Genomic DNA, 23,330 nt, shown 5'->3' with positions numbered 1-23,330 from the left:
CAACCTTCACATCTCTTGCTTAGATTTGTTTGGTGTTGACCAATATAGATACAAGTTTCAAGCCCTTAAGTAAGGGCTGATGCAAAATGTGTTTTATAGCTACATGTTTGGTTTTGCACTCCCTACCTTTTGATCTGGAAAAAGCGTGAAACTACTTTCAACTAGGAAAAGAAGAAAAATATGCAAGTAAAATAACATACATCTTTTATTATTTCAGTCATAAAATGAAAAATGTTAACCTTCTTATGTTACAGCCCGAGAAGAACGAGAATTACACCCTGGTTGACCTGACTCTACCTGTCATGAAACCTGCAATAGTGAACAGGTCAATCTTGGCAGATACGTGGCCAATGAGACTAGTTGAAGCGTATCACGAAGCTGGTGTTCTATGCTGCAACAGACTGAAGCACCCAGCTATGCAAGAATGGCTCAAGTAAGTGAAAGCTTCTTTATATTCTGTATAATTTTTGATTTATAGAAACTAAAAACAGTGATGCAGTAAGCTGTACATCTGTAACGTGTAGTTCACCGCACGCTGTGTCTCGCAGAGAGTACTTAGTGCCCCAAGATTATCTCCCTCTTTCCCATTCGGTTTCTGGGAGGCACAAGGGAAGAGGGGCTGGCGGAGTCCGTCCTCTATATGAGCCTTCATTTTTCTAATGACACCGTTGAGTGCATGTATGTTGGGGGAAGTAAGATGTTTCCTGATTAATTTAGGGATTTTGTAAGGCTCAGACCGCTGCACGGAGACTTTCTTGTGACCTCCGGCCCCGCAGTCTGCGACGCTCTTCAAATAACTCAGCAGACTCGTGACGAATCGTGCGGGTCTTCTGTGAAGCTTTGCTACCTCTTTCGTCATTTGAACTGGTAAGGAATCATTATCCGTGAGCAGTACTGTAAGAATGGTTGTGGAGTTTTGTAAGCCAGCAGCTTCCCGAACAGATTGCGTATCCTTAGGATTCTTCAAATAAATCTGTCTAGAGTCGCCTAGCTTTACGTATCAGTTTCAGCTAGAATCGCTCCGGGCAAATTCTCCTAGACAGCGACGGAAATGATTTCGAAGACTTATCACCAATCACTTAATCAGCTGCTACTGTATGTTTTCGTCTTATTATCTGTTTTAAATTACGTTCAATCACGCCCAAAGTAACTGTCAATATTTACATCGAGTGCTCACCAGGCATAAGGTTCCCCGCATTTCCTAGCAAGTTTTAAACGGTGTCGTCTCCCTGTACAAAGTTCAAATGTTCAAATGTGTGTGATTTCCTAAGGAACGAAACTGCTGAGGTCATCGGTCCCTAGGCTTACACACTACTTAAACTAACTTATGCTAAGAATAACACAGACACACCCATGCCCGAGGCAGGACTCGAACTTCCGACGGGGGCAGCCGCGCAGACGTGACAAGGAAGCAGCCCCAGACAGTGCGGCTACCCGCGCGGCGGCTCTACAAGAGAAATACATGAAAGGCTATCAATAAAAGTACATTGGTACAATTACATGAAACGTACTTCGTACAAACGGAAGAAGGAAACAATCTATGGAAAATATTGATAAAATACGGGAAATGCACATCATAAAAATGACAGATAGAGCTCGCCAAAATATGTACAACAAATTCTAGAGTAAAACTAAACTGAATTTGTCAGATACGTATACAAAGTATCTGATCTAGATTATTTGATGACATCGGAGTGCAAACTCACTGTTAGTGAATAACAGGAAAACAACATCTGTGTCTGTGTGACCTTCCAGACTTATAAGTCACAACACATTGCTGCTATGTTTTATCTAACGTATCCTGGTTTTATATACTGTTACCTCAGTTTTTATGTATTGAAGATTCTATCACAAGCGGAATATTATTGCACAAAAGCGCTAGATGTTTAGTGGTACGTTCAGTCAACCTTTGATTAGTAGGCTGCACATGATTTGACAGATGCTAATTTTTACATTTTATCTTGAGTTGCATATTAAATACACACTCATCTGGAGTTTTCCTATCCTTAGATATATTATGTTTTGTATTTTACCTCTGCTAAATTGTTACATACCAGATACGCTTCCTGTCATTCTGTGTGCAACCTGGAAAATTTTGTTTTGCCTTATGTTTCGAATGACAATATACCGATTTTGACGTTTTCATGTAAGCATTAATTGATAGTAAATTACGAATTTGGTTCAAGTGGCTCTGAGCACTATGGCACTTAACTTCTGAGGTCATCAGTCCCCTAGAACTTAGAACTACTTAAACCTAACTAACCTAAGGACATCACACACATCCATGCCCGAGGCAGGAGTCGAACCTGCGACCGTAGCGGTCGCGCGGTTCAAGACTGTAGCGCCTAGAACCGCTCGGCCACCCCGGCGGGAAAATTACGAATTTATTGTGATATATTATTTTATCGAACAGATAGAAGTTCACTTATTTTAATTACATTTTTATACATAAGAATATTTGATAGATAATAAATAGAGTGATGTAATAGATGTAATGCAATGTTAGTGGCCATTTAAAACTACATTGTATGAATCAGTTGTATCAGTACTTACGTATTTCAGAACATAAATTTTCATTAATGCCCTATGGTACTGCCACCTGACGTCTTCTTCTCTTACTTCGATGTGTACGGAGACTCAGCTTTCACTCAGATGTCATAATATAATGTAGACCACATATTTTGTATCCAAGTTTGACAAATTCTGTTTCGTTTTACCTAAGATTGTGTTATAGACATTTTGGTGGGTTCTACCTCTCATTTTTATGATGTATATTTTATGTACTTCATCAATGTTTTTCACTAATTGCTTGCTTCTTCCGTTTCTACGAAGTTTTACGTAAGTGTACCAATGTATTTTTACTGACAGCCTTTCATCTGTTTCTCTTGTAGAGCTTTTGAGAATGACGTAAGGCCGAAACGCGTGAGGCAGTATGAAATTAATAAACACTGTGGTCATGACTAATATCAGTTTTTGAGTATACAGCCAATACTAACACATTAAGGATGCTGAACAGTATTAGCACAGGAAGGGGAAGTGACTCCTCGAAGGTACGTGCAGATTTCTTCCGAAGTAGTGCATCGCGAACCGAGGTCAGCAACACAGTTGCATACTAACTGTGTCCGTACACATCCACATGGTCTGGGAACGCCGAGAAGAGCCCAGTTCTGCGGGTTTTCGTTGGAGCCAGTTGCACGCCTCTCCACCATTCGTTCTCCACGTGCCGCAGATCTCTTGCTGTACACATCTGAAGGCTCTTCTACTGATGGGGTCAAGACACGGTCCACGGATTTTACCAACCTCTCCAGTTGAATAGTGAATTGTTACTTGCTAGTGAGAATGTACGTTTCTCCTCTAGAGTAACAGGATCTGAAAATGGCAGTTTGAGACGGACGAAATCACTCATCTGTTAGGATTATTCTAGCTGAGTCGGAAAATTTTAAACAAGCAGATTATTGCTTGTATTTCGCACCAAAATTCAAAAGAAACAGAGAAGCATATACTTAAACGTAAAAGCATACACTTAAACAAGCTCGAGTCGATTTCGGCACTTCTTTTCGCAGGTGACCAAATCATAATACAAGGAACAGTACACGGCCCTCAGAGAGTAGCCCATCAGGTAGAGACCAACTACATAAAATTTTAAATATGAACCGAAAAAACGTAAAGATGTTGCACATTGACAAGTACCAACTGACAGGAAATAGATGGGTAGCTACTCTTGATACGCAAGTGTATAAAAAATTAGAAATTAAGCTCAACAGACGGTGTAACAAGTGCGAAATGCGTAAAGAGCGAATGATAAAACTGTACAAAACACATGCAGTTCCTACTTTAACATCAGGATGCAAGGCATGGGTGGGTGGAAGGAAAGATAAAGTAAGATTACAGACAATTGAAATGCTGTTACTGAGATCAATTAAAGGTAGAATGACATTAGAAATATGAAATAAGATACGTGCATAGTCATTGACTGAGAGTGTAAATGAACACAAACAGGAATCATATCAATAATGAATAATGATGGAATATCTCCCGAAAGTGACAGACTTTGGAACAGGCAGAACTATGGAACCTGTGGTTGGACACCCTTGATGAGGCATTCCTGTCCATCAAAAGTTAAGCTCAGTGGTTCAAATGTTTCAAATGGCTCTAAGCACTACGGGACTTAGCATCTGAGGGCATCAGTCCACTAGACTTAGAACTATTTAAACTTAGCTAACCTAAGGACATCACACACATCCATCCCCAAGGCAGGATTCGAACCTGCGACCGTAGCAGCAGCGCGGCTCCGGATTGAAGCGCCTAGAACCGCTCGGCCGCTGAGGCCGGCCTCAATGGTTCATTGCAGAAAGTTTTTCAAGCCGTGGAAGTAGCCACTCGTTCGCCTTTGACACATACACGGTATAGCGCGCTGACACACTGGCATCGCAGCTGACAGGAGCGGGTCCAAAGTCTAGTTCTGCCATCCGAATGTACGATTTTCGACGTTTTCCATGCCTGGTTAGATCATTTCAAAAGACGAAGTCGATTTCCTTTAAAGTCCACGTCTTATTCAAGCTTGCAGTCCATTTCTAATCAACTCGTCATCGTCGGAACGTTAACTACTATTCATAATAAAAAGTGCAAGGGCAAAGTTTGAAAAGGGCGCTAGAAACGCTGTATTCAATAGAGGCCTGATAAAGAATAAAGAAATATGACATTGGACCTGAGCATTAAAATTCGTCAAGGACCACGCGGAACACAGTCCTTGCGGCATGATACAACGAAGTATTTCGCAAAATATTTAAATAATGTTCATCTTGTGCGTGAAATCTTATGGGACTTAACTGCTGACACACTACTTAACCTAAATTATCCTAAGGACAAACACACACACCCGTGCCCGAGGGAGGACTCGACCCTCCGCCGCGACCAGCCGCACAGTCCATGACTGCAGCGCCTTAGATCGCTTAATGTTCATCTTCTTTGCCGTCAGATCAACTTGTAAATTTGTCTCGTCACGTTTGTTTTCGTTGTGTCTATTTTTCTACCTACCAAGCTACAGCACGCCTGTAAATCATTTCTTGCTTGTATTGATAACAAGAGTAGTAACAGCCTAGTTTGCGGTCGTTAGTTTCCCAATTTGCATTATGATAGCTGTAACTAGAAGCTGTTTAGCTTTCAAAATGTTTCATAGTAATTATACTCCTTTTCCAATCGACTGTAAAGGAGATGTTCCTCATGACATTGTTCGTTCCAGGTCTGACCATAGGTTTGATCTTGTCGTCATGGAGCGTCTGCCGTACCAGTGTTTCTACGGGCTGGTGCACAAAGTAGGGCTGCCCCCCATGGTTGGCATCCTGACACTTCCTGCTATGGCACCAACCTACTACGCCATAGGCAACCCCATAAACCCAGCATATCTGTCAGATGTTTTCATTGGATACACCGACCACATGAATTTCTGGCAGCGGCTGTACAACACTTACTTCATCGCAAGGTTTCTCTATTTCTGGCAGACAACAGTACTGCCTGCCCATGAAGCGATTATGAGGGAAATTTTTGGCCCAGATCCACCATCAGTTTACGAAATGGAGCGCAACTTCAGCATGTTGATAGTTGATGTTCATTTCAGTGGGGATTACCCTAGACCAAATGTACCAAATGTGATTGAAGTCACAGGACTGCACGTAGAAGACAATGTCGAACCATTACCACAGGTAGGTGTAAGGTGATTATATAACATTTATATCTTTGTATCATAATCTTATCTTTTTAATACACGCTATGCGAAAGAACCAAAAAGAGGGGCATTAAAAATTTTATACTTTTATTACACATTCAGATTTTCCATTTTCTAGGACAATATGTTTAGACAGATTTGTATCAAAATCCTCATTTGCTTCTATCCCGTGCGTATGTCACAATCTCTTGTACATATCACTTTGCGGCTCCGAGTACCGCATTGTATCCGTTGCGTTCATGTAATGGTTCTTCCATAGCTAAGTGATTGTATTACAGACATCTTAAGACGTGAACCGACACCTAACGCCTTTAGGTACGAGTTTTGTGCACAGACTTATCCCCCCACCTAAGTCCATAAACGCCTCATATTTGCCTACTGAAGTTTGGACGGATAATATCAGAGCTTGTTTAATCTAATCACACCTTGCCAGGTGCCGGGGCTAGCAGTGTATTTAACACTAAATTCTTCTAGAATATTCATATGGAAATGATGCTCTAAGCCCCCCCCCCCCCTTTTCTAACTCCGACTTTTGCTGTTGCACATGGACTAAGAAGAAACGCGAACTGACTGTAACTGGCCCTGAAAGTGGAGTAGAAAAGAGTTTGGCACCTGCAATAATTTAATTTGATAGAAATTAATTTGATAAAGGAAAGTTTCATTAACGTAGTAAGAAATGAAAGGGTTGCTCTACAGATCAACAGAATGAAAGTTCTGTCCAAAATAACAATTTGATTTATTATAACTAAACTCAAAATAATAAACAAAACACATGAAACATTTACAATACGTCAAATTGCGTACCCAAATAAATGCTGTGAAGGTGAAGTTGTCCATAAACTAGATTGTGACATTTATGTGGAGCCAATTCCTTGCAACTCAAATCTTAAGAGGAACACCCAGGCAATCTAACATTAATTGCTGCTACAGTAGTGAGAACTCAGATAATGAACACCCAAGACAGAACCACTTTATAAAAGACGGGAATAGGCGCACTCTGCTGAGCTCTGAGTGTCACATAGCTAAATTCCCTCATCTGCCGGTGCTGCGGACATACATTACCAAGCTGTCTTCTTAACTACAAGGACACGATGTGGCATACCGGAGGTGATGGCTGGTTGCTTCGACATCCCGTCGTGGTGATGATAATGTTGCGAGTGTAGCCCAAAACAAATTATCCTGGTCTGGTTGCTCCAGACAAAAGACTTCCTAGCAACACAAATGCGCCTCTGAGGGAGACGAAGAAGGCTCGCCACACAATCACTGACGGTGCAGTGATTGATTTTAACAAGCAAAGTCACAAGTAACTCCGATACAGTCAACTTTAGCCAAAACTGCTCAAGGCGGACAACATAAGCCGCTTGTACGCAGCACGCTCAGTTGCCAAAAACTCGGAAAGTTACGTTGAAGTCGAAACTTCAACAACTTCGTCAAACAGTTACAATTAAATGAAAGTATATTAGATAGCCAACGGAAGGCAGGCTGTCCAGAGCAGCAAAGGCTCAGTCTTGTAACCTACTCTGACCGAAAGGCGAGAGCCGACCCTCTCAAGAGCACTCGTAAAAGCCGAACACAGAACATTACCGCCCCCACCACAGTGGCCGTGGTTAAACGTGTCAATCAACAACTCGAGAACCAGCGGAAAATTCCACTCTATTGCCGAAGCACTACTATTCCACCAATGGAGATACTGGGCGCCAATTTCTGCGCCGATTGTGCTACGTCCCGGAGCTATCCCCTGAGCAAGCCAATCACAGTTATGATTTTGCAGAAAACGCGGGAATTTCCCCGCCAAGACTGCCTGGAAACACAAGTAATTCCCATGCCTCGCTGGTAGCCTGTCAGAAAGTGTTTTCACTAAGCTTCTGCGAAGTAATGGAATCTCTAGCCCCAGCCGCTCCTTCAGGCCCCTGTGGGTGTGTCGCCCACGCTCTTATGACAATGTCAGCGTCTGGACAGCATCCACTCGACTCCCTCACACCCGTCGGCTTAACCCTTTCAAGATCAGCAGATCCTGCCTGTCACCGCACCACCCGGGTGACGAGAGACGCTGTGTGGGAATTTCACGTGTGAAGCAATAGCAACTTTTCACCACATGCAATTAGAGAGGAATATATTCATATCTTCTGAGTTCCAAATACTAGCCTTGTAATGACAATACTCGGTCATACTTCCCCAAATCGATTTACTCAGAGTAAGATATAAATATGAGAGGGGGCAAGTCACTGTGTGCATCTAAAGGCATGCCACCTCTCAACCTTAACGTGGCATTTCTTTAATATTCTGTGGAGTTTAGATTGTTCAGCCAGTAATTATAAACTTCAGGTATGTCGGGTATACTCGTTACTTCCAATTTAACACATGAAATGTTATGTACTGTTGACTTTGTTGTGTGGAATGGAAGCCGGAATATTCATGATCTCGCGAAAAGAGGTACGATGTTCGATGTGTATGATAGAGAGATGAAAGCATCACGGCTTCGTAGGTAACCAGTGATGAAGTACTTGAGCACCCTGAAGTGCTGACCATCACCACATGCTGAAAAGGCTTTCTCTCAAAACTTCAGGCACTTTGTCATCCAACTTATCAGCGAAGAAAAGATTGCGGGCGAACGTAGACATGGAAAGCAGATAGTTTCATGGTCACAGAATCGTCCATAGGTTCTTGACGTCGAGGCATTGGCATGTTGATCTAAACAGTTGAATATCGAAAACAATATTTCATTATGGTCGCCCACTCTCTGTTGGAACCAGAATCCTGAAGAAACAAAAACGAAAATTATCTGGTAGAAATGTACTCTTTCAGAATTTTCTGAGATTCATCGTAGTTTCAACACGATTACATTTATTTTGTTGAAAATGGCTTCCTTCATCTGCTTTGTTCTCTTGTTTGATATAATCTTCGTTGGCAGACCACAAAACGCTGTCAGTATTTCTACTGTCAGCTTCTTTCAGTTTTAATTTTTAACGTTCTAACGGTGATAGGACAGCTTTAGATAACGACTGATGCTACACCTTCGTTTAAGGTGAATATACTGTCATAGTCTTAGAAATTCGCTTATACTTATTAAAGGTCTCCTAAATTTAAACATCGTGGTTGCATCCTTTGTCAACGGTGACACCTTGTTCTTCTTCCTCCTTTAACTATCGACTCTTCCTTGTATATCACTTTATTTTTTCCATCTGTAGCACGCGTCAAAAGAGATGTTCTTATTCTTTTTGCTGACGAGATTATTTGTCACGTTTTGTTTCCTGGGTGTCACAAATTTCTCATGACAGTACGATTACCCCTACTCGCTTCATTGCATTATGTACTGTGTGAATCCGGACACATAAAGAAACGCCTTATAACTGAACGTTTAACATATAAATTTATTTTAGTAACTGCTAGCAATGCTTGGCTGCGAAATCTAGAAGTATATGGTAAATTAGTTGTCTTCCTTAAAAACGTTTATTTACAGCAGTACGAGCTGTTGATCTGTATTAGTTGTAACGTGATCTCCACCTGTTCAAATATTTAAACTTGCACCACACTGGTTGGTTGGTGTATGTCTTACGTTTTGGAGATAGATGAGAATATGGAATCTGTTTAAATAGCTTTCTGAATATTTGACACTACAGACATGTGACACGTGGGTGTTGTGATGCCCTACTGTGCAGGATATCCAGAAGTTTCTGGACGAAGCAGAGCACGGCGTCATCTACTTCAACCTGGGCTCGAACGTCAAGAGCAGCACGCTGCCGGAACATAGAAGGCAGGCATTCGTGGACGCCTTCAGGGAGATACCGCAGAGGGTTGTCTGGAAGTGGGAGGACGACAACATCCCTGACATCCCAGACAACGTACTCGTGAGAAAGTGGCTCCCGCAGCAGGGCATTCTGGGTATGTGAACTCTGCGTCACTGTACGACTCACGCAACTATATCACCATCAATGCGCGAAACGTTAGTCAGAGCAGTTTTATACGGTGGGTTACATTTGTAACATGTAACATTTTTTATATTTCGATTAATTAACATTCAAGGAGTAAAACTAGAAGTGAATGACGGTTTAAACAGGTAAAAATTTGCAAACAGTAATAAGTAGCCTGTCTCGTGATTATCTACTACAGTTTAAATATTTCACTAGTTTACCAACATTTTCGGTGTATATACAATTTGTCGCAACGTTTCAAGGGAATAATCCTCACCAATTCGGAAGCAATAATAAATTCACACAATACTAAAAAGTTAGTGTTACACTCCTGGCCATTAAAATTGCTGCAGACGCGAAATTTAACCGACAGGAAGAAGATGCTGTGATATGCAAATGATCAGCTATTCAGAGCAATCACACAAGGTTGGCGCCGGTGGCGACACCTGCAAAAAGCCGACATGAGGAAAGTTTCCAACCGATTTCTCATACACAAACAGCAGTTGACCAGCGTTGCCTGGTAAAACGTTGTTGTGATGCCTATCGCGATTTCGGTTTATCGTATCGCGACATTGCTGCTCGCGTTGGTCGAGATGCAATGACTGTTAGCAGAATATGGAATCGGTGGGTTCAGGAGGGTAATAGGGAACGCCGTGCTGGATCCCAACGGCCTCGTATCACTAGTAGTCCAGATGACAGGCATCTTATCCCCATGGCTGTAACGGATCGTGCAGCCACGTCTCGATCCCTGAGTCAACAGATGGGGACGTTTGCAAGACAACAACCATGTGCACGAACAGTTCGACGACGTTTGCAGCAGCATGGCCTATCAGCTCGGAGACCATGGCTGCGGTTACCCTTGACGCTGCATTACAGGAGCGCTTGCGATGGTGTACTCAACGACGATCCTGGGTGCACGAATGGCAAAACGTCATTTTTTCGGATGAATCCAGGTTCTGTTTACAGCATCGTGATGCTCGCATCCGTGTTTGGCGACATCGCGGTGAACGCACATTGGAAGCGTGTATTCGTCATCGCCATACTGGTGTATCACCCGGTGTGATGGTATGGGGTGCCATTGGTTACACGTCTCGGTCACCTCTTGTTCGCACTGACGGCACTTTGAACAGTGGACGTTACATTTCAGATGTGTTACGACCCGTGGCTCTACCCTTCATTCGATCCCTGCAAACTAAGGCGCTGCAGTCATGGACTGTGCGGCTGATCCCGGCGGAGGTTCGAGTCCTCCCTCGGCCATGGGTGTGTATGCTTGTCCTGAGGAAAATTTAGGTTAAGTAGTGTGTAAGCTTTGGGAGTGATGACGTTAGCAGTTAAGTCCCGTAAGATTTCACATACATTTGAACATTTTTTTGATCCCTGCAAAACCGTACATTTCAGCAGGATAATGCACGACCGCATGTTGCAGGTCCTGTACGGGCCTTTCTGGATACAGAAAATGTTCCACTGCTGCCCTGGCCAACACATTCTCGAGATCTCTCACCAATTGAAATGGTCTGGTCAATTGTGGCGGAGCAACTGGCTCGTCACAATACGCCAGTCACTACTCTTGATGATCCGTGATATCGTGTTGAAGCTGCGTGGGCAGCTGTACCTGTACACGCCATCCAAGCTCTGTTTGACTCGATGCCCAGAAGCATCAAGGCCGTTATTACGGCCATAGGTGGTTGTTCTGGGTACTGATTTCTTAGGATCTATGCACCCAAATTGCGTGAAAATGTAATCACATGTCAGTTCTAGTATAATATATTTGTCCAATGAATACCCGTTTATCATCTGCATTTCTTCTCGGTGTAGCAGTTTTAATGGCCAGTAGTGTAAATTAACAATAAAATGTTCGTGGTATTTGCATTTGTTGAGTCCTGGTTTTGACACGTTAAGGACGTCCTGGCGTTGGCCTGCAGAGTCGACGTTTTGTATGGCCTGCTGCAGTGCGGTGTAAGAGGGCCTTTACACACCTTGTTGCCTGATGCTTGGATCTCTATATATCCAGCCGCGACTGGTGGAAGGTGGCTATTTCTCCACTATCTTCTTCACACACAGTAAGATGTTAAATCCGAGATTAAGTTGGCCGTCGTTCTGAAACTGCTGGAATATACTGCCCCAAATGAACTTGTTCCATTTAAAACTCGTGGTGCAGTGCTTTATGTCTCTTCCTGCCCAGAGTCTATTGCTCCAGTCATGAAAGCATATCCCTATGAAAGAAACCGAAAGCTGTTAGTCTGATGCGCAACGCTATAAACTGAGTGGCAGTCTTCGGCCCGTTCGAATGTCTTCGCCGAATGCTGCGTACGAAGCGAGCCCAGACGCCACGCTTGGGCAACCTGTTGCTAAAGACGCGCGTGTACTGACCGAGCTTGACACAGTCGAAATGGGGCAACATAATCGGGACGAGGCACATGGGTTACGGCACATCGGACGTTACGAACATTTTGGCTTTCAGAGGTCAGCAGTGTTCTGGCTGGATCACGAATATCACAGAGACGATGTTCTCGCACTCGTAAAACCGCCGTACAGGATGACGACAAGTGCTCGACGGATTCCCCCCGCGGCGCTCGTGCAGTCGTGGAGGCGGTCGACGGTCCGCTGCGCCACACGTGCTACTGTACGTTGTCTGCGCATGCGAAAGGCAAAAGAGGAGCATTAGAGACATTTGTTCCGACGCAGTATACCACTACTTGAAATTACGGCGCATTAGCTTTTCAATAAGAATTCCTCAATTCTGAAGATGGTAGTAAGCCTAAATACAGAAACCTTCCATTACATCGGCGATCACTGGTATTAAACGGAAAAGTATTCGACATGATTTCTGATAATGGTGTCTTCTGCTCACATACGAAAGCTCGTAGAAGCAAAGTTTATTGGCTTAGACAGGTTTTTAAGACACAACAATTTCACCACATCTGCAGTTTACTCAGTGGTACATAACACCTTCTCCGGCTGTCTTGTGAAATGGTTTAATTATAGTATTCAATGATTGATTCCGTTACCAGGAGGGTCAGTAGATAAATACTGCACAAAATTTGATTCCAGCCATTAATATTTGTAGGGCGGCCGTACAGGTCGAGCTGGCTGAGGTACCGTGTGGAACCCTCGTTCCAAAAAAATGGTTCAAATGGCTCTGAGCACTATGGGACTTAACATCTTAGGTCATCAGTCCCCTAGAACTTAGAACTACTTAAACCTAACTAACCTAAGGACATCACACACACCCATGCCCGAGGCAGGATTCGAACCTGCGACCGTAGCAGTCCCGCGGTTCCGGACTGCAGCGCCTAGGACCGCACGGCCATCGCGGCCGGCCCCCTCGTTCCAGTCCTACACTGGCCGCGAGACCACTTAGCCTGCTATCAAATGAATAGAAGAGATCTTTCTCGGGGGTAAAAGGTGGCTGAGGTGGTCGCCCTCCTAGTGCTGCGGCGAAGAAAGGTGAAAGACTACTCCACTTTCAGTCCGGCCAACAGTTCAGTCACGAGCTGTGGGCCGCTGTCGGTGTGGGATGTCGGTCGTGGTTGGAGGATAACCCTGTTATGCACAACACCAAACTACAGCGTAAGGAAACGTTCCCAACGATCGTGCAAAATGATTTAAAACAAGGATACTGTTGCACAGTGTAAATGCCTTATTTAAAGCCACGCGGGGTAGCCGTGCAGTCTAGGGCGCCTTGACACGGTTCGCAGGGCTCCCCTCGGCGGATGTTCGAGTCCTCCCTCGGGCATGGGTGTGCCTGTTGTCCTTAGCGTAAATTAGTTTAAGTTATATTACGTAGTGTGTACGCTTAGGGAATGATGCCTTCAGCAGTTTGGTCCCATAGGAAGTTACCACAAATTTCCAAAATATTTCTTATTTAAATGAATATTAACAGAGGTGGCTCAATTAAGCACGAAACTAACGGAAGCCACACGACTCATACAGACAATTAGAGGAGAGATCTCTTAGTTACGAGAGGAAAAAAAGTCGTTATAAAAATAGATTTATTGGCTTTAAACATGAAAATTAACTATTCATGAATTAAAAAGAACCATTGGCAAACATATAAGGAATCATAACTCTAAAACACAACCTTGGCGTGGGAGGATGAAACAGAGTTTCATTAATAATTCTCGGACATAGCCAGTGACTGCCTAAGTTGTTTGCTACGTACTGAAAGCACACGGAAAGATAAAGGCGAACACCACGAGGTTGCCAAAGTGCGAGCTGAGAGCAACCAGCTGGGTGCGCGACTATGAAACAGGGTTCTGGTCTCCTGGAGGGGGGCGAGTCAACTCCACGTGTGAAGTGGCGCACCTTACGAAACACGTGGCGGGGGGCGGGGGGGGGGGGAGGGGTGAATACAGCAGGCGAAGCGGCGGCGGCTGCAGCGACTGGAGGACACGGTTCCAGCCCCCTCTCCGGACCTGATGCTCGACTGCACACATCCTTCCAGCGGCACCCGGGTTCGTCCCATCACACGTCTCTTAAAGAGTGTCTCTCCTGGCTAACCTCAAGTCAACACTCTACCGAATTAAAAATCCAAGCCTTTACTGCCGTAAAAATCTAAAGACCAGTGTGCCGGTGTGAACACTCTACAACTTGGCTGTCTTTTCGCCAGACCGGTAACTCACAGCCTAATGAGCACAGAGACTGCGGTTCAAAAGTACCGTACGTAACTGAATCAAGCACTCTCCTATTCCTAAGCCAACAAGCGGTCAAACAGAACCAGGAGACTTCTCCAGCTCCACGACACGGTTCTGCAACGGACGAACGCCAAACTGGCCACGTAGACCCCAGGTCAAAACCGCGCGAAATCGTGAGAGGGAGAGAGGGTGACCCAATAGGATTTCTGTAGTCTGAAAATTTTGAACAAGCCGCAGACACAGCGACGCCTCCCACACTGAGCCAACGAAGCGACGTCTGTGTACAAATTTTTTATCTCTTAATCATGTCACAGAACTCCACGAATTAATTTTTCCCGGAAATGAAAGAAATCACTAAGATGAAAATGCTTTCACGCTACATGCATCATCATTCCCAACGTAGTTGGCCCCTTTTATTCCGTCACAAAGTTAAAACGTCTGTGACATGCAGCATAGATAGACGGCGAAAAAGATGTGATTTCACCAGCAGGATACTACGTGGAGATATTACAAGAATTTTCAACTCATGTCCTTTCGTTTTTCGTATACGCAACATACACCACCACGTTAAGAAAGAGAGACCTGGTACTTCGAGTAAAATAAGACTATTGATGATAGAGCACATTAATTATTTTATATCAAGTATGCTTGTATGGTAATGGCGAGATACTAACAAATTAAAAACTTATCTAATAGCGTTGCTGGGGGAATGTATATGTCCTATACGCCACAACAATATCTTCTCTCCAGAATGCAGTAAACAATCCATGTCATTCAGAAAGTATTAAATCCAGAGACACAAATTAGTCTGAAGATTACTTCTCATTAGAAAAACAGAGCATCTCGCCATCGCAAGACGTCTATAATTTGCGAAACGACACCTATTCTTTGGCAGCTGTAGATTAAGAAAGAATTTTTAGTGGTTCTGAAAAATCTATGCTCCCTGAAACTATCAAAGCTTACGTTTTTTTCAGCTCATCCAAAAGTGAAACTGTTCATCATGCAAGGCGGTATACAGAGCCTAAATGAAGCAGCGTTTCGCTCCATACCGCTGATCGCCGTGCCGTTCTTCTCTGACCAGCGTCACAACTGTGCCAAGATAAACGCAGCAGGAATTGGTGTCCGAATTTACCTCAAGGATATCACGAAGGAATCTGTCCTTGATGCCATACACAGAGTTCTGGAAGACCCCAGGTAAGTAGCGTAAATGATACACGTCTTTATTACAAGCACGTTCCAGAAAGACACACTCATGTTCAGAAAAAAAAAAACAGAACATCTTGAACGACTAGATATAGAACATTCATATTCACACGACATGTACATTAGTATCTTCTACAGAAATGATTAGCAGTGCAGTCACCTCGGTTCAGCATGTGTCCTGGTGCGGAATAGGTACAGGGTCCGCCATGGCCCCTGGTAAGCTCCATGCGTGATGCCATCGAAGCATATCGGGCACGAATGGCGTCCTCTGGTATAGCCATCCATGCAGCATTTACTTGGTTACGAAATTCATCTGTGGTTGTTGGCACTGGGTCACAGCGCTGCACCCATCGTTTTAATATATCCCACACATTTTCGATTGGCGAGAAGTCTGGTGATCCGGCGGGGAAGGGCAAAAGGCTGACATCCTATGGCACCAAAAGGCATGTGTTCGTGCAGCAATAAGTGGTCATGCATTGTCTCGCTGAAAAATGGCGTCTGGGGTTTTGTGCAGAAAGAGTGTGGCTACGGGTCGCAGGATGTCATTCATATACGTCACGCTGATCACAGAGCCCTGGACACGCACGAAATGTGATCTGTGGTTTCACCCAATAGCACCCCATACCATAAGACGTTGAGCTGGAGCTGCGTGGCTTATGTGAATGCAGCCACTGTGATGCGTCGAACAAAAATGCGGCAATCATTTTCAGATAAACAGAGCCAGAATTCCTCCAGAATAGCTACCTGATGCCATTCCTGTCCCCAGTGACGTCGTTCCATACATCGTTGCCATTTAGCATGTTTCTGCACATTCGTCAAGGGTAGTAGGAGAAGTGGAAGACGCACACGTAGCCCATGCTGTAATGAACATCGACGGACTGTCACCCGTGGTAGCGTACGATGTGTTCCAATGTTGTGCCAGAGCCTAGGAGGACTCTAGGTTGTCTGACGTGACCCATCTCGTCGTATTCTAGTACCATTCTGCACACACCCGTTGCACTGCCTAAACACTCCGTCCCACACGAGCAGCAGTTACCCGGATGCATGCTTCACATTCTCTAGCGCCAATAATGAGCCCTCTTTCACACTCATTGATTTGACGGTACGATTCGCACATATCTCTGCGAGGCATCCTGCACGTCTATTCAAGTCACACTGATCAAGTACCTTCGGTTTATAGCGACAACGAGCGCCGCGTGCATGTTTTACCGGCAGGTGGTGTTGCGCCGCAATATCGATGTCGAACTTGAACCCGCGACATGGTTCAAATGCTAGTCATTTCTGTAGAACATACTAATGTACGTGTCTTGTGAAAATGAACGCTCTATCTCTAGTCGTTCAAGGTGATCTGTTTCTTTTTTTTCTGAACGTGAGTGTACAGCGGAAGGAGTTTAGGCTTATTGCTGCTAATTTATTGCCCAGTTCTCTGAAACGCTCGAGCAGTTAAAAAAATGGATTACCTCACTGTAACTGAATACCTTTACACTTTTGTGCAGTGAATATTTGAATTTAAACTGTTTTACAGTGAAGCATGTTTACCGGCATGCTATAAAATTAATTAGTTATTCATCTAAGGTCTTGCTAAATATTGTTAAAAGATGCCGAAGAAAATATCAGGACTGAATAAAACTTATCCGTTTTCTCTCCTGTCTCTCATTGATATTGTTCTGTATGTAGGCTGACTGGGCAGCTTATGCAAATGTAGACGACGACCAGGCACTGTGCTTTAATGGTTAGTAAAAAGTGTCAGTGCAGGTGAGCAAGCAGATGCGATATGTAAGGATGAACGTGCAAATCTCCAGTGCCAAATTTATTAAGGCTGGTGTCCATGCAACTTTAACGTAATTTCTACTCGAACAAATAAGGCATTTATAATGTGCACAATGAAGGAAGGCTGGCGAGCCCAGTTACAGTTTGTCAGCTGTTAAGCTAACAAAGGTTTCGCTATTTGTGTTGAAAAGTTTGGAGAAGCATATTCAAAGTCATCTATGCAGATTTGGCCCAATATAGTTAACTGTGTTAACGTTAGGTCTTGATGCATTGTATATGAAGATGAAGAAATCAGAAGACAGTATCGTGTAGAATATAGGTTTGCAGTTCTGCGGTGTCTGTTGCGTTACTAATTTCACCAGCCATGTCACTAATTTGACATGGGGTGAACCTATGAGAAATATGAGGTGTGTTATATGTACATAGGTGGGCACTGACGTATAGAAATTGAAGAAAGCTGATGGTGCATAGTTGACTTTGATGGAAGCTGCCGCAAAATTTACGTTGAGAACGATGCAAGTCGATAACAGCTGAAACCTTGTGAGCCATAGGAATCTGTCATGACGAGATCGTGCACTAGACGAATTATGGTTCTTGAGGGCCAGATAACAGCTGAATTTGATGAGAACTAATGTCAAACCCACATTACAGTGGTGCGGTAACTCTCACCGAGGGGTAACCATCTCGAATATTAGGTGTAGAATAAATTGTTATGATGTTTGACAAATGAGTGGAGGAAAGATGGTGGCTTAAAATTCTTGATAGAATCCTGAGTTACAGTTCATTCCCCTGTCAAAGGATGAGGGTTGATACTGTTAAAGGTTATATGTACATCGAAGTGTGACATTAAGGTGGACAGTCCCTTTAGCGAATTAAACGGAAATAGGCTGTGGGACACCAACGCAAACACTATACTCGCCATACATTAGTTAATATGACGAAGACTGGGGGAATATAATAACAATCCAGCGCCACTAGGTCGCAGGTAAGAGAAAAATGTGGAAACCAGCAAATTCCCATTGTTTTTCGATTAATCTCGCTTACACATTTCATACCGGAATACTCTCATGTGTGTTAGACATAATCTGGCAGCTCGTATTGATTAGCGGCTTTGCACCAGATGTTCTGAGCGCAATCCGAGCAGAAAACAGCTTCCTCACTGAGGTTATTGCCACTCCATCAGAATACTTCTGACGCCGTGTTTAAATGTAACGACTGCCATCCACTTGTGGCGACGGATGTATAATCAATTATCTTCGAAATTTGGCTTGTAACACTGCCCTTTTCACTGCCTTTTTTATCTGGCATGTTACTCATCGAGTTTGTGTGGGATGTAGTTGGTTAGCAATTTGATCGTCACACTGCTGCTGCTACCAAAGTTAATGGTACGCAGAGTCTGACCCGTTCTCATTGAGCAAACATTCCACGACCTTATGCAGGCTCCTCTCGATCCCATGCCAAGTTATTTAGATGCTCTCATCGCAGCGCTTGTGGTTGCACATCGTACTGAATGTCAAAGTCACAACAAGTACTGTTATGTAATGATAAATACACTACGTGATCAAAAATATCCGGACACCTGGCTGAAAATAACTTACAAGTTCGTGGCGCCTTCCATCGGTATTCATAGAATTCAATATCGTGCCAGCCGCTGAGGCCGAGTGGTTCTAGGCGCTTCAGTCCATAACCGCGCGACCGCTACGGTCGCAGGTTCGAATCCTGCCTGGGGCATAGATGTGTGTGATGGCCTTAGGTTGGTTATGTTTAAGTAGCTCTAAGTTCTAGGGGACCGATGACCTCAGATGTTAAGTCCCATAGTGCTCAGAGCCATTTGAACCATTTTTAAATATCGTGTTGGCAACCCGTAGCCTTGATCACAGCTTCCACTCTCGCATACGTTCAATCAGGTGCTGGAAGGTTTCTCGGGGAATGGCAGCCCATTCTTCACGGAGTGCTGCACTGAGGAGAGGTATCGATGTCGGTCGGTGACGCCTGGCACAAAGTCGGCGTTCCAAAACATCCTAAAGGTGTTCTACAGGATTCAGGTCAGGACTCTGTGCAGCCCATTCCATTACAGGGATGTTACTGTCGTGTAACCACTCCGCCACAGGCCGTGCATTGTGAACATGTGCTGGATCGTGTTGAAAGAAGCAATCGCTATCCCCAAATTACTCTTCAACAGTGGGTAGCAACAATGTGCTTAAAACATCATTCTAGGCCTCTGCTGTGATAGTGCCACCCAAGACAACAAGAGGTGCAAGCTCCCTCCATGAAAAACACGACCACACCATAACACCACCGCCTCCGAATTTTACTGTTATCACTACACACGCTGGCAGATGATGTTCACGGGCCATTTTCCTTATCCACCCTCCGCCATCGGATCGCCACATTGTGTACCGTGATTCGTTAGTCCACACAACGTTTTTCCATTATTCAATCGTCAAATATTTACGCTCCTTACACAAAGCGAGTCGTCGTTTGCCATTTACCGGCGTGATATGTTGCTTATGAGTAGCCGCTGGAACTAGCAAATCCAAGTTTTCTCACCTCCCGCCTAACTGTCATAGTACTTGCAGTGGATCCTAATGCAGTTTGGAATTTCTGTGTGATGGTCTGGATAGATATCTGCCTACTAGACATTACAACCCTCTTCAACTGTCGGCGGTCTCTGTTAGTCAACAGACGTGGTCGGCCTGTACGCTTTTGTGCTGTCCGTGTCCCTTCACGTTTCCACTTCACTCTCGAACCGGAAACAATGGACCTAAGGATGTTTAGGAGTATAGAAATCTCGCGTGCAGACTTGACACCGAATCAGCTGACCACGTTCGAAGTCCGTGAGTTCCGCGGAGCGCCCCATTCTGCTCTCTCACGGTGTCTAATGACTACTGAGGTCGCTGATATGGAGTACCTGGCAGTAGGTGGCAGCAAAATGCTCGTGATACGAAAAACGTATGCCTTTGGGGGTGTTCGGATACTTTTGATCACATAGTGTATGTATTATTACGTGCTATAACATAATCTTGCTCTGGTATTCAGCCTGACGGATGCTTTGATGCTTCTCTCCACTATAGGCTATCTTGCGCATGCGTCTTCATCTCTGCACAGCCACTGCAACAAACTTCCATTTGCATCTGCTCTTTGATTTGAAGTCTTGGCATCCTTCTACAATTTTTATCCCCCACACTTCCCTCGATCAAGAAACTGATGATTGCTGGATGCTTCGGAACGTATACCATCAACCAGCTCCTTCTTTAGTTCGAGTTCCACAAATATCTTTTTTTCAGTTCGACTCAGTACCTCTTCATTAGTTATTCGATCTGCACTATTTTTCTGTAGTACAGCATTTAAGAATCTTCTATTCTCTTCTTGGTTTAGTGGTCACCATCCAAGTTTTACTTCTATACAGTGCTATAGTCCAAATAAATACCTTTAGAAGAGGCTTCCTAACACTTTATGTTTGATGTTAACAAATTTAGGTTTTTCCTAAATGCTTTTCTTGCTATTGCTATTTAACTCTCTACTTCATCTGTCATTTGTTATTTTAATGCTCAAATAGCAAAACTCATCTACTACTTTCACTGTCTCATTTCCTCAGCTAATTTCCTGCATTCCATTACCTTTGTTTTACTTTTGTGGATGTTCTTCTTATAACTTCTTTTCAACTGCTCGTCCACGTTCTCTGCCATCTGTGATAGAATTACAATGGCAGTGGCAAACCTCCAAGTTTTATTTGTCTATGACTTTTAATTACGTTTCAAATTTTCTACTTGCTTTCCTTAACTGGTAGCTGCTCATATTGTCGAGTATATATTTTACAGTGCAGGGCAGTCATAATAAGACTAGCCCGACTAAAATACGCGTATTCCATGTGTCTTAAGGGAGGCGTCCTGTGGTGTGCGTACTGTAAGACCTTCGGTACACACACCATCAGATTACTTGACTTGTCGCTCTAACGAAGTAGGCGAGTGTCAGCAATATGTCTCGTGGTCTTATCGTGGCGTGTTTATCTTCTGCCGTTAGGTCAGACGATAGAAATGCCACTTGCACGCTTAGAGTAGCAGATTGACGGTGACCAAAATTGACAATCTGAAGTTCCTTTGGTCTTGGTACATTAATCTTATTCTCACATATCTCTGATACTTGACAAAGTGTATATACATTTATCTTCATGGCTATGTACAGGAATATGATAATCTTCTTAGGTGCAGACTGAAACTTGACTATAGACTGGTACAGACTAATGCAGACTGGTACAGACTGGTGCAGACAAATGCAGACTGACTAATCGGAGGTCTGCACACCCGTTATAATACCTCGCGTGTTCAGGTATCAAAGCGCGAGTGTGATCCGCGAGGAGAAAAGGTTCTACATTAGCAGCAATCTCATTGGCTGCGTTACATGTTAATACGCGGATCAGCGTAGGTAGAATTTGGTCCATCTCTAAGGCAGCGCCATCTCGTAGTGCGGAGACGGACGAGCGCTGCGCTGTTGTGCTTAGCGGGGCGCGCTCTAGTGGGAAAGTTGTGTACACGCTGACTACGCGGAACTATGTACACAACACACCCGAACTCACATCGTCAGCATAGGGGCACCTTAACGTGCGTGGAATAGTCGCTGCCCCAGTATCACTTTGCCCGTCCTGTACAAAGTGAATTCCTGTCTCGTGTATCGTGCTCGGTGTTCTTATTTTGATGGGAGTTGTTATAGTTTCAAACCTGATAGTGTGACGTCCTAAAGTTTTAAGTTTAAATGATAAGGTTTAAGGTTTTAAGTTTAAGGTTAAAATCCAAAGTTTTCAGTGTCTCTCTTTTACTTGCAGCTACAAGAAGAACATGGCGCAGTATTCTCGGCTGTTCCGCGAGCACCGCGAGCAGTCTGTGGAGCGCGCCGTATGGTGGCTGGAGTACGTGGTCCGCCACAAGGGAGCGCCGCACCTGCGCAGCGCCGCCCTGGACCTCCGCTGGTGGCAGCTGCTGCTGCTCGACGTCGTCGCCTTCGTGCTGGCCGCCGCCGCCGCCACCGTCACCGCCCTCTGGTTCGTGGCTAGGAGGCTGCTGGCCGCCTTCACAGCGCGGAAGGACAAGCTCAAGACCCACTGAGCCACTCCTGCCTGCGAGAGGTTACAGTAGCGCGATGTACAAAGTTACAGCAAAGAATGCTGCACGCAATAACTGATCAAATATTGTGATGATCCCTTCATTAAGGCAACATTGTGACTCTAATTATGTGGTGATTTACTGTAAACAAAACCACAGACAATAGCCTTAAGTGTGGTATTTGCCATCAAGGGTAGAGTTGCAAGATTGTAATTAATGTATATCATAGTTGTTTGCATTTCAAGACAATACATTTGTTTTCGACCATTGGTGGTAGTTACCGCGCAAGGTGGCGCAGTTGTAAGAAAATGGACTCTTATTCTGGAGGACGCCAGCTCAAATTCACGTCCGGTCTTCCCTGATTTCAGTAAATCGCTTAAGAGAAATGTTACGATGGTTCCTTTGAAGGGCAAGGTTGATTACTTCCTCAACACGAACTTGTATTCCTTGTCTTATGAACTCGTCTTCGATGGGATACTGAAATCTTATCTTCCGCTTTTATTGTAGTGTTGGGGTGACGGGTTCGTTAGTGGAGGTAGATGGGCGGCATAGGTCACGAAGTCCGCCCCCGGTAGCTGAGTGGTGGTTAGTTGCGCTCTGTAATACAAAAACTGAGTTAATGGGTCAACGACGAACTAAAACGGGTGTCTTGCGACGTCCGCCTCGAGCACATACAACGAACGAAAGCGAACAAAACGAGATTAAAAAAAAAAAAAAGTGGTCAGTGTTACAGAATGTCAATCCTAAGGTCCCGGGTTCGATTCCTGGCTGGGTCGGAGATTTTCTCCGCTCAGCAACTGGGTATTGTGTTGTCCTAATCATCATCATTTCATCCCCATCGACGCGCAGGTCGCCGAAGTGGCGTCAACTCGTAAGACCTGCACCAGGCGAACGGTCTACCCGACGGGAGGCCCTAGCCACGCCACATTATTATTATTATTATTATTATAGGTCACGAACAGCTCTGAGGCAGTTTAGTCTTTAATTT

The 23,330-nt window shown here is 44.2% G+C and overlaps 1 protein-coding gene across 1 annotated transcript in view; it reads left to right on the top strand.

Annotated features, from left to right (window-relative positions):
* The window catches only part of LOC124805412 (UDP-glucosyltransferase 2-like), a 52,352-nt gene extending 29,331 nt beyond the window's left edge, over positions 1–23,021 (top strand). Inside the window, exons 4-8 of the mRNA XM_047265973.1 lie at positions 255–433; positions 5,243–5,702; positions 9,385–9,607; positions 15,245–15,464; positions 22,066–23,021. Coding sequence (XP_047121929.1) covers positions 255–433; positions 5,243–5,702; positions 9,385–9,607; positions 15,245–15,464; positions 22,066–22,345 — 1,362 coding nt within the window. The 3' untranslated portion in view covers positions 22,346–23,021. The remainder of the gene's footprint in view (positions 1–254; positions 434–5,242; positions 5,703–9,384; positions 9,608–15,244; positions 15,465–22,065) is intronic.
* The last annotated feature ends 309 nt before the right edge of the window (positions 23,022–23,330 follow it).

This window comes from Schistocerca piceifrons, chromosome 7 (genome assembly GCF_021461385.2).
Source record: "Schistocerca piceifrons isolate TAMUIC-IGC-003096 chromosome 7, iqSchPice1.1, whole genome shotgun sequence".
NCBI lineage: Eukaryota > Metazoa > Arthropoda > Insecta > Orthoptera > Acrididae > Schistocerca > Schistocerca piceifrons.
This window is presented reverse-complemented; position numbering and strand designations above follow the sequence as displayed.